This window comes from Solenopsis invicta, chromosome 13 (genome assembly GCF_016802725.1).
Source record: "Solenopsis invicta isolate M01_SB chromosome 13, UNIL_Sinv_3.0, whole genome shotgun sequence".
In the NCBI taxonomy this organism is placed as follows: Eukaryota; Metazoa; Arthropoda; class Insecta; order Hymenoptera; family Formicidae; genus Solenopsis; species Solenopsis invicta.
In genome coordinates, this window is record NC_052676.1 from 9,398,838 (window position 1) to 9,412,319 (window position 13,482).

At 30.4% G+C, this 13,482-nt stretch overlaps 1 protein-coding gene across 9 annotated transcripts in view; it reads left to right on the plus strand.

Moving 5' to 3' along the window:
* The window catches only part of LOC105194120, a 153,776-nt gene that overhangs the window by 78,987 nt on the left and 61,307 nt on the right, over nt 1-13,482 (plus strand). For all 9 annotated transcript variants that reach the window (XM_039456846.1, XM_039456847.1, XM_026138805.2 and 6 more), the window contains one exon: nt 5,280-5,336. In XM_039456846.1, the coding sequence (XP_039312780.1) occupies nt 5,280-5,336 (57 nt within the window). The remainder of the gene's footprint in view (nt 1-5,279; nt 5,337-13,482) is intronic.

The following is a 13,482-nucleotide window of genomic DNA, read 5'->3' on the forward strand; positions in this document are numbered from 1 at the left end:
AGTTGAGGTGGTATTTGTTCACAAACTTATAGTTGCTGATACGATTTTTTTCTTCGAGTGTAAAGAATTTATCTAAATTTTTAAATGCTTTAGCAAAACGTTTTTTCTGTGTAACTTCCGCAAAAGTAAATCTCCAGTCTACTATAATTGCTAATATAATAAATAAAAATAATAATTTATAAAAAAATTATATAAATTTTAATAAAATAAAATACAAAAACTTAACCTAATACAAGAGTCATATAAACAGATAGACTTCGCTAATATCATTATTCTGTACACAACGACATAATAATTCCGCTGTTCGGAAATACCGTCACGCGCGCAGGCTGCATCCGTATTTAAAATCCGGATTCGTTAATTAACGCTATTAGCGTGCGATTCGCTGACGCATCTGGTCATGCCTGTGACGGTCACGTGCACGTGCGACGAAGTCATAATGTGTCAATCCGTATAATATTCAGGTGCTGTGTCGCGCGACGGTTGACGTTCCGGTAAATTATCAGGAAGCCGGTTCCGGCGGAACGAGCGCGATTCGAGCGGCGCGGAACAACGGGGCGCGTTTAACGACGCGTGTTTAGGGACGCGGGTGTACCACTTAGCGGATGCGCCGCGCCGCGTGTCCCGCTCTCGTTATATCACAGTGAGAGTTCGACGTTTAACGCTGACTTTCTTCGAGGCCGCAGTTGATTTTAATGCGCTTTCCACCCGGTGCTAGTCGAGATAGAGCGCATCAGTGCGAATAAGAAACAGAATATATAATATATATTCTACACTCGGTACCAAAATTAAAGCATCGCCTATTTTGGCTCCCGAAAATAGGCAAAATTCAAGAGCGTGTTGCTTTGTCAAAAATAATCGTAAAAAAATGTTCGGACAAGCATTTTAAAACTTGAAATCTCTAGTTTCAAGATTGATAATTCGTTAAACAATTTACAGATTGTTTACGAAGTTACGCGGACTGAAAGGGGGATGTGTCAAATTACAAAATTTTTTTGTCAGAATAAGTGATCCTTTAATTTTGCTGCTGAGGGTATGTAAATTAATAGGATTAAAATGCCCAAAACACACACACACACACACATACACGCACGCACGCACGCACACACACGCACGCACACACACGCGCACACACACACACCTTATAAACCTAAATTGCTTAGAGGATTCAGGACTGTTTCTTCAATCGATTTTTTTCACACAAATACGAAAGGAAATCTCTAGAGAGATATTGCTTACAACTACAACGTACATAAGTAAGTTGTCGTGGAACAGGTTACAGGCTTAATGGGTCACAGAGCAAACGCTTGTTCTCCAATCACCGCGTAGGATCGATCGAATCGTGCGACGCGTCTATCGAGTAAATAACAATCGAGAATAAATAGTGAAAAAATGCATGCCTTGTAATAATTGCATAAATTAAATTGTTTTATATTGAGAGTCGCAATTGTATTGTTTACGCGATGAGCACTGTTTCTACCCTCTCGCGACATTTTACGATACTTAAAGAGAAAAGTAAATATCTGCAACTTGCAATCAGAAAATTGAGCACTTGAACTGTGTATTACGAAGTTTAAAAAAGAATAAAAGTTGTATGAATTACAAAATAATGTTAAGCATGTATAATTAATGTCATAGGATGTAATACAAGAAAATAATCACGCAAAATTTTATTCAAAATTTTTCAACGAAAGTTTATTGATACAAAAATGTGTCATAGTTTCGTACTAACTTATTAATTTCGGAAAAATGTCTAAACTGAAAGAATATAATTTATTACATCAGAACGTATTTTAATGAAATCTATTTTAATGAAATCTACATAACTATTTATAATATTTTTTTATTTTATTACAATAAAATTGTTGCAACTAATGAAATAATATTAACAACCAAAATTTGTTGCCATGATTTTATCTTGATAAATTTCATATTACACAAAGAAAAATCTCAAACAGCAGGAAACATTGCAACAATATTGTAATAATGTTGCAACATTGCTGCAATATTGCTGAAATGTTTCATGCTGACTATGATGTAAATTCTACTGCCGAAAGATTTTTAAAAAATATTTTCTTAATAGTATTCTTAAAATATATTGATTTATATACAAATTTTAGAAAAGTTATTATCATGAAAAGTTATTATATTAAATAGAAAGGATTTATTTTCTTTGGAAGAATATTATCTTATTTAGAAAAATTAAGAAAATTTTATCGAAGAAGTCAGAATAATAAGCAAATAAAATTTTTGTTTTAATTTACATTGGAATCTTGTAATAGAGCCTTAAAATTGAACCTGCGAAAAATTCTTCCTGTTCTAGTGAGAAATAAGAAGTCAGTATAATTAATATTGAAAAGATATCGAAATTTAATCATCTAAAAGAGATTATTTCTTATGAAATAATTTTTAGAGAAACTTTTAGAGAATTTTTAAAGATTATTTTCTAATTCTTTCTAATAAGAAATGATTCTTCGAATCAATATTGAATTTATTACATTTATTTTGATTCAACATTAATTTAATGTCAAATGGACGAGTTATTTCGATCATATCTCCATCTCGTTATCTTCCAACTTCCATATTAAAATTTGTTCTTTATCTCGAGGATTGAACTTTTTGTACAATTTATGATTTTTTTTTTTTTTTAATAAGAAAAAAAGAAAAAAATGAATCTTGCAAGAAGTTCAGTTAAAAACAATAGGTTTAACGATTCATCAAATCGACCTAAATCGTCTGTTCAAAAGTATCATATTGATATCATTTCGATCTCGAATTGAGATTTTATTTAAGTAAAATTGTAAACAAAATAGTAACGTTAGTGGCTATCTGTCATTCATGTCAAATTGTTTAAAGCAACAATAAGGTTAAAAAATAAGTTAAAATCTAAACAAACGAGTTTTGTCTACTCTTACCGCTATCGAATTAATTTCGATTCAAGACATCGTTTCGATATTAGCTTTCTCATTGTACACATGGGGAGGATACAATCGTGTAGTGACATTTATTATTTATTTGTTTTTATATCTCTCCTGACAATCTGTATTGTAAAAGATATGCTCGTGCAAATTTTTAAATATTTTTAACATTTAAAGTCTTAAAAATACATTCTCGAGTGTTTTCTTGATGATTTATCAAAATTATAAGCAAAAAAAGGAACAAGCAATATAGATCAAAATCAAAGCGCTTGAACACGGTATTTATTATCGGATATTTTACAATAGGAAATGCATAAATATATAAATTCTTATCAATTATTATTCTATTTATGATTATGTTATCTTGTTTATAAATCTTTGTTTTAACTTGCACAGAGGTGTAAAATAAGATTCGTACTTTAGTATATGGTTTTGTTAATTTAGTCATCATGAACATTGAACAGCGTATACTGTCATTGCAATTTTGAAAATGTTAAAAGTGAAATAATGGGAATTAAAATTGAACCGAAAACAAAAATATTGGTCGAAAAAAAAAAGATAAAACTTGTTGCTTATATATGTAATTATAATTTTTTTATTTAAAGAATTTATAAAAATGTAAATAGAATATTATGTGGGCGAAACAACATATCATTACGACGTTGAATTGGTTTGAGAATGAAGTAGAAGCAACCTATTAGGCACGCACGTCATGAGTTTAGAACCGGAATATATTACGAAATTTCAGCGTAATGTTTAATTGTAATATTAAATTACTAGGTTTAAAAAAATATATGAATATATTTTTTTAAGTTTATGATAAACGTATGATAGATTTGCGGATATATAAATTTATGAAATAAGTAATGAAACAAGTAATATTTACTTAATTCAAGTGATTTATCGTACGTACTTTCATCCTTATAATTTTACAAAATTATCTGCAGTACTTTCCATAGATTTAGAAACACTTAAGATTTTTTTTACGAAAAGTTAAATTTCTCACTTAAAAAAATCCTAGAGAAATTTTCGACTATGCATTTTAAAAAACAAAGACAACGCTTTAAATCTGTGTTCGAATTTTATTTCTGAAAAATTTTGTTTACATAAAATTTAAGATTGACATTTTTTTGAATTTGTGATTTATTTGGAAACGCTGTTGCTTGCTGAAACATCATCGGACAAAATTCAATATAAATACAAGTATTTTAATGGCTTTCTAAGCTTTAAAATGCTTTTTTAAAAAAATTGTTTCGATAATTTTTAATTATAATACCAAATTTTTTGTATAAAAACTTGTTTTTTTATAAAATATTTTTTATTCGAAATTAAAAAGTTTACTAATAAAGGAAAAAACAGAAAAATGTTATAAAGCTCCAAATTCGCACAAATTTTTTCAAAATTTTTAAAACTTGCACAGATATCATTGCCATTCGATAGTTTGCCTATAAAACATAGGATCCTTCTAAACTTATTAAAGGTACAGTAGTTGCAGTATAGAAACTTCAAAGTTGTCATATTGTAATTGTCAGTTTTTTTTTCTGAGTATAAAACAATCATTCAAATAGAAGTTCGCATCATTAGCTTTTGTCTCAAAAATAAAATTGTGTGATGTAATCAATTTTTCTTTCTGCTTATGTGATAAGTTTTAAACAAAGTTTCCTAAAATCATTGGATATCTTTCTATAACAGAGTCCTTGATGAAAGTTGATTCTTCTGAAGGAAGATACATGGAGAACATCATTTATCGTGATTTTTATATCTTTGTAACTAAACTTACAATTAAAATTCTCTTAAAACAAACACTCTACCTGAAATTAACTAAAGAAACTAATTTTCTTTTCATTTTACTTTGTTAACTGAAAGAGTTAAATCCATTTGGCTTTCCGAAGGGATTTAGTTAGACAAAAGCTTATTTCTTTAATCGCTTATAACTCGAACGTCGTAGATGTCTCAACACATTCGTTAAAAAAGCCCGACTTTAAATTGGCCAGAAGATCCATCGTTGAAACAATATCCGGTGATTTTGAGTCATGCTGTAGATTGTTATAAGAATCAAATACGCAAATAAGCCCACTTTCGCATTCATCTTCCTACCCGAGCTCAGTCAGAGGTCACATGAATAACTCCGGTTAGTCAAAGGGTTAATTGTCGCCGGGACTGACTACGGCTTAATGCTTATGGTTTAATGCCCGTCCATCAACGTGGAAGGTCGCGATCGCCTCGAGGGCACGTAACTTCACGACGCGACCCGCATTAATAATCGCGTTCCTCTCGCTCTTCTCCTGCGCCTCTGTCCCTCTAATGTAAAACGACCGTGCATACTGATCTCTCACTCTGCTCTTTCCTTATCTGTTGCAGCACTTTCCACAGCCACCGATGATGTGGGAGATGGGCCTCCAGAGCACAACGAAACCGGTGAGTGATTTACGATTTCTTTGAGAAAAAAGAAAGTCTAATTTTTCAAGTTCTCTTTCCTCCTTTACGAAGATTTAGAATCAACTGTTAACAATTCAGGTGCCTCTATAAAATCGATCCTCCTTAGATAGCAACGTGTACGTGTATTGCTGTCGGTATGTTGCTTGTAATCACAGCATACAGGGTAAAGTCGCCTGTTGTGGGATAGGTTCCTAATACGAGGTAGCGAAGTTTCTGCTACATTAACAAACGCTTGTGATTGGTATTATAAACCTATTACTTTTGGGGTGAAATCTATTTAGTAGAAAATTTATTATTAGATCAGTCGTTGAAAAAAAATTTTTTGGGAATTGGATGTTGTCAAGATTTATTGAGATGAGTTTTTAAACTTTGTTTATTATAAAATATACAAATATTTGATAATAAATTCTGCACGCAATGATATAGTGAAGTCGTATTAATAGAAAAATACGAGAAGTGATAATTTGCTTAATTATAAATAATTGATTTGGTGATTGTGAAATCGTTAAAGCGTGGAACTTGTAATATAAGACTTAAAAATCCCCATTTATTATTGTGTATTGTGACTTCGAGAACTTTCCAAAATTCTATAATAAAGTTTTACGATAGATTAGACAAAGCTATAAAAAATAATGGAAATTATTTCAAACATTGAACCTATCCAGCAAACACCAAGTTACAGTTATAAAACTGTTAGTTATAATTTTCCACTCAACAATATTATTGTTATGTAACGAGAGTGTGATGTAACGAGTGTATAACAGTTACATTATTGAGTGGCAAATTACGACAGTTGCATAATGTAATTTGATGTTTCCTGAGCTTTATTTAACTTTTCACGAGTACACTTTAAATTTTACGGAAAAAGAGCATCGAAATAATTTATACGCCTAATAATTTATAGGATCACACAATGTTGTCATATTACTGACAACCATAATGCCGACGCTGCTCTCGTGCGGTTAAACTGCTAGCAGTACGTTGTTGCCTGCCCGTTGCTTTAATGTCGATATATTCAAAATCATTGAAGACAAATATACAGCAAGTTGCCGGCGTCAGTAATCACAGATTTGCGGGATTTTGCTCCAGACTGCACCGCGATGCCGTATAACTTCTCGAATTATCCGCATTGATGACAGATTTATTCGATATTCTCTATTCCATGTCTTCCCAATTGCAAAGATGCGAAAAGAAGAGAAAAGAAGGGAAAGAACAGTAGAATCGTGAGACCGCGCTAGAACTGGGGAATTCGTGAGGAGACATTTCGTCAGCCATGTTCGAGAGATTTGGTCCAGGGTCGACTGGTCCAGTTCCCGAGTGAGCGGCGAGATTGATGCTAAAATATTAAACGTGCGTAATCCACCAATTGATGCACTCAGCCGGCCCAGATCGTGACCGCGCACTCTATATCCACTGATTGAATCACAATTAGTTTATTGCGCGCGGTGCGGCTCAGTTGTTCGATTAACCGTTCGATTAACCTAAATATCCGAGACGACTGCTATGAATAACTTTGGTGAAAAATTACTTTCCGCGGCGCGCAATGCGTGTGTTGGGAAATTTTGTTATTACGCCTCGCGACAGAGTGAGTGATTAATTAGCCTTCGAAACGGAACAGTAATTTCTTCCGAGAATGCGCGAACGCAGGACGTCTATTCAATCTCGCGTAATAAAGATCGGTCTCAAGTATACAGTTCATATGGCTTGCGACAGAGACAACTGTTATTATAGTAATGGCCGATGCACATGCGCGTGTACACGCAGAGTGTGTGTGCAGGTTTTTGCGTTGTCGTTCAACGTGAAGTGAGTCATGCCAAATCTACGTAGGAACTGATTTCTCAGATCATCAAATAAAGAAAAGTTTATATAAGCATGTGAACCAGTTACGTAAAGATGACTTAATCTATCAAACTGACAATGAGCTTTCGGTACATCAAAGCCCGTCATTCAGAATGCGATTATATAAGCGTTATCGCGCTTTTTCGTCCATCTGTCTTTATCGTTCATTAAACGTATCATAAAACGAGAATAGAATGCCAAAAAAAAATAACGCGCTAATGTCTTTAGAAATTCGCGTTCGGATCCCGAATACGGGCCCAAATTTACAAAGCTCACCAAGATGTGAATTAGTAACGCAGAATAAATGTTTGAACAAATCCTAAATCGTTATTAATTCTTTTTTAATTAGCATAACACGAACGTCGCATGTGAAAGTCGCAATTAACTTTTTCGTATTTTATTTTCTTATACTTATTCTCGATTGTCACCCGCATTGAATTATGACGTCAGAAGTGAATAAATAAACGCGGCGAATCTTTCGCGCTTAACTTATGTCCATACAAACGACGTTTAATGAAACCGCTTTATTGCGGATAAAACAAGAAATGCCGTATACTGTATTATCAGATCTATACATATCTGTTGAAATGATCTTCAGAATCACATTTAAGTTTATTAAACGAGAACTGTAGTATTTAGCAACGGCATGTGTTTAATCGGTTTTCATATGTTAGATTTATAGCAAAATTTAGTCATTTTATAAGCTATATAGTTTTATCAATTTGAAATGGTTTCACAAGTAACTAATTATGATTCAGATTGCAAAAGTTTTTTGCATATATTTCTTGGACAATATACTTCTCGCATGTTTCTCTGGCGTCTCTATCTTTTTATAAGATACGGAGTAAATCAAGAATGTTACTGAAATTAACAGTTCTATATTTACGTATATTTTTATTGGGCATGATCAGTCTCTAAATTTTAAAATATCAATATTCTACAGCATTTATAACTATATTAGTAATTACCCTATAAGCGCTACAATATTCTTTAATATTAAATAATACTCCTAAAATATTATATGAATATTATATATGTAAATAAAAAGTGAATAATATTATTTACTTCAATATTTTAAATTATCAAGAATATTCTAACTTTTAAATGTAATAGTTGTATCTCAAATTTATGAACATTTTGTGCACAATAATTATCATTAATTTTTTACCACAATAATATTTGCAGAACATTTTCATAACATTCCATTGATATTGAAATAATATACCATGAATATTGTATAAAAACGGACATACAATATTAATACAATATTCACGTAATATTAAAATAATATTAAAAATATTGAATAATATTCTTGAAATATTATTTTAATTTATAATAATATTCGTATAATATTCTAAGAATTATTGTAGCGCTTATATAGGGTACCATTAGAATATTATATAAAATTAACTTTTATTTGTGACAAGATTATAGTTATAACTTTAATATTAATATAGATTTTAATATATAAAAAATTATTAATTTAAAATATAAAAATTGTATTAGAATAAACATCTCTAACAATAATATGTGTTTAGAATTGAATTACTTTTAATTTGATTAGAGACAGAAAGGCCGACATTCATTGTCCGATCTTATTTCAAAATCGTTTTAAGTAACGTCTTAAGATATTAATAACTCTGTGATTGGTTGATGATATCTTAAGATAGTACAGCTAGACGGCTATGAATGCTGGTCAAAATTTACAATCTTGATGCCCTCTAGCAGAATATCTTTACGAATTCGACAAGTATACTGTAGATAAAGTAGAGATATTCTATTCTTCAGTCGGTAACATAATTTTCCACTCAGTTATCGACTTGTGGTATCTGCTATTTTACAACCATCGATCATATCATGTTCCATACTGAATGTTTGATGGTTATATGCATCTTATCGACTTGCTTAATCGATATTGATTTCGATGGATTATTACTTTATATTATCACCGACGAGATGCTATTAAAGATAATATAATGGCACCTTAGTCATGCTATCTGCACTCGATAAATTTCAAGATAATGAAATAATATATTGTTATTAAATTATAGGATAATTTTTTAACATATATTCAATTTTTAGTTTAATATTTCTAATTAAATTATTAATTTTGAATTAATTTATAATTTATAAACTAAAACTAAAACAAAAACTTAAAAGTTCTTGATTTCAATATCAATCTTTAAAATGCAAAATTTGTATTGTGGACTCAGAAAATCATTTTTTTGTCGGTGGAATTAGAAACATACTATGTGTCTAATACATTATTTTATGTAATAATATTAAAAATGTTCTTTGAAAAAAAGTTATATTGTTGCAAAGTTTAATTATATTACGTATAAAATAATTTGACTACATTACATTAAATAACGAAATTGATCATTTTGACTTAAATCACTACTTAATGTTTATACAAGGTGATTATTAATGACTGTTTCCACGTTTTACCATAGGAGCATGATTTACCGACGGATACGTATTTCTAATAGCGATTTCGGCTGGAGCACACCGGTTACACATTTCAGGTGTCGGTGTAACTTTTGTGTTTGGCTAGTCAAATAATTCAGTTCCTTAATGGTGCCGCGTGTTCGTCTGGGCTCAATACACCTCACAAATGCATATTGAGTGTACACAAAGTGGATCTGAGAAAATAGTCGGAGCCAGTTTGTGTGCCACCGGTAAGGTGGCACACCGTTGCACCCCAGCCTAGAGTCCCTAGAAGTAGAGAGTCTGAACATCTGCCCCTAAAATGTCGGTGATGAATATGTCAGTGTATGTACGTGAGCTTTATGTGTGTGTATGTTTATCATTGTGTGCACTTGAACGTGTTGTATGCTTTTATCGCATTGGCTAAAGAGGATTAAACAGGGATCCGTATTGGTGCTGCCATTTTAGGTGCACAATCACGCGCATCCAATCACGTGGAACCCCGAGATGTCCAGACTCTCTACTTCTAGGGACTCTACCCCAGCCGAAATCGCTATAACATATTATTATATTAGCAATTACAAATGCGTGCTTCTATGGTAAAAAGTAAAAACAGTCATTAATAATCACCATGTAGATGTTATACATTCATTAATACACTCACCCGCAAAAAAAAGGCCACTAAATTTTATCACAATTTTTTAATATTTTCAAATAGCGATAACTCAACGAAAAAGTATCGGATTGAGATGAAACAGGGCTCAAATTAAAGCGTAAACATTTCTCTTGATAGCCAAGAAAATCAAAATTTGATTAAGAACAATTTTCACAAAATGGCGGACATTGAAGACGGGCATTGGAAAAAAGAAAAAACATTTTTTTCTTTAAACTATTGCGTTGCTCAGGGAAATCGGCTGCCTAGCACAAAAATATATGAGCTTTATTTGGTTATTTGGTCAATTTTCTTCAATTTTTAACACGTTATAGTTTCAGCATTCCTGACGAAAATTGAAACAAATTGACCGATTAAATGTTTTTTTTTCCCCACATTAATTGTGTAGAATCCTTCTAAGATTTTGTATTTATTATTACATAAGAACTTGAAATCTCTTTTTTTAAATATCATTAATAAAAATTTGCATTTAAAATTGAGATTTAAAATGCGATTTTACTGATAGTCTTCTTTTCAATATACAGATACAATTGTGAATATACGGCATAACATTGATTTTTAGCATATACCTACATACTTATATTAGTATTTCATTGATACTATTATTATTTGTAGCAATCAATAATCTTGTCATAAAACAATTTTGTAGCTCTCAGCAAATAAATCAACAAGAGAAAAACGGAAGATGTATTTTATAAATGCTTCATAAATACATACGTACATGTATAATTCTTCTCTACTATTTTTATTGCTTTATTATTTTTACTAAATTAATAAAAATTAATAAAAACTGTAATTATTTATTAATCTATTGAAACATAAATTAAAAATTATCAAGTCAAAATAAATTTTCCATATTGTCAATAGAAATTCTTGACTTAATGAAAAATAAATGAGCACAAGTATTAAACCGTTTCTGATACAAATATTTGAACAAATTGAGTACATCCTAGTAAGCACGATAACATACCGATTTATCGTAAGTTTTTCGTCATTAGTTACGACATTATAACCAAAACAACACTAATAGAACATAAAAATAAGGTTAAAATGTTACAAACTGATAATGTCTATAAATTTACTTAAAAAACGTTATTTTCGATCAAAAGCACTATGCGTTACAAATAAAATAAATTTTATTAATTAGCATCACCTTAGAATACATACGTTAAAATTATGAACAAAAAAGTACTCGGAAAAAAGATTTCATGATGTTCGCATGTAGTCATCATCCTTTCCAAGCCATACACTTATTTAGAGGTTGCCCATCTAACAATTAGCTATTTCAATTATTAAATAAGACATGTAAATATTTTTGATGATACAATAATGGAGCATAAGTCAATATTAAAATCACGTAGAAAGGATAAAAAGTTGTGGATCACTTTAATAGTCATAAAAATATGTATTTTTTACATCATTGATACATTGTTAATTTTGCTGGAATATTAATAAACATGTAGCAGTATTAAGTTGATTAGCCAGATGCTTATTCCTAAATAAATATACATATTTTTTCGGCATTTTTTTAATAATAATATTATGGCTGCAAAATAACATTTTTTGTTTTATGGTTATCACCTATACACATATAAACAGACAAATGATAATTATGAAAATGCAGCTTTTAAATGAATATATAATATCGTTGCATTGTAAATGTTCGTACATACATCTAAAAAATATTTGAGCATCAATGACTAATAATTAATTAATGTACTGTAATTAACGTATTATAGGCTAGTCATCCAATACTGACAATCAGACAAACTTTTCGAGACATTTGGTTTTTACCTTGAATTTTGTTCCCAATGTCATGTGGCTACGTATTAAAAATTATAAAATAAAATATTATATTACATTCTATAGCTTTTTATTTAAAAATACAATATCAGGTCCTTATAATTCTTATATAGATAACTGTAAAGACTTCACATTTTATATCACATTTGTATTTATTTGCCAAATAGAGTTGTACCTAACGACTGTATATTTTATTTCTCAATAAAACGAAATAGCACATATTTTTATATGAATTTGAAAACTTGGTAATGTAGCAGTTCTATGAACTAAATCATTTTTTACTGTTACGATTCAGTTTAAAGTTATTATAAGTATAAAATCTTAGCATTAAAATTTGTTGACGTGTTTACATTGATTTATTGAAGGTAAAAAGAATTTCTGTTATAAATAATTTTGCAATGCAAATTGTTATAGTTGCGATAACAAATTCTTATATGTTTTCAAATAGTAAAATTTTTATGAATTGCTTATTTGTATAATAAAAATATGTGTAACATAAACATTTTTGATAAAACCTCGTCCGTATTATTATTTGTGTTCAATACAATAAGTGTACGGTCATTGAATTTGTCGTGAGAAGAACTACAATTATAGATATTTAAAAACAATGAGGATTTATTTATTTAAAAGAAATAAAGTTGATTTTTATTTTATCTTGATGTTCCAATTTCATCTTGTACAGCAAGCATTTTTCAAAAGGTCAAAATTTTTAATTAATATTTATATTTTCTTCAAAACTGTACAATTTAAAAAAAAATTGAGCCGCGATAATTTATTTGATTATATTCAAATGCGTTGATTAAAATCGACCTATATGTTTTCATAATGGTTAATTTAAGATTTTATATACATATATATATAAAACGATGTATTAATACTTTATCACGTTAATTATAATATATAATACGGTCTGCTCAAAAATTACCTGGAACTGTTAAATAAAATACACGAATTGATATGTACTCTGATAAATTTTATTTCCTTCGAAATAGTTCCCATTTTTTTGTAACGCGAATGTGCCAACGCTTTACCCATTCTTCAAAACTTTTCGTAAATCGATAAAGGTATGGCCTTCAACTCCTTCAGCGAAACTTTTTTACAGCCTCTGTATTGACTGTCTGTTGGTTTGTTTCTACGTCGTATTCGTATACCTACGTCTCGTCAGTAATGATGCATTTTGTGAAGGTAGGATTGTTAGAAGCTTCAAAAATCATCTCCGAAGCAATCGTTTTGCACGAAATTCAGCTTTTTTGGATCAAGTTGCGACATATTTTATGTCTATAAATCGACCAAAATGCTATGTGTTGAGATGGGGGGGGGGAGGTGCCGATATATTAAGTTCCATAGCAATCTCTTTTACGTATTCGCCAATTGTCAAGCACT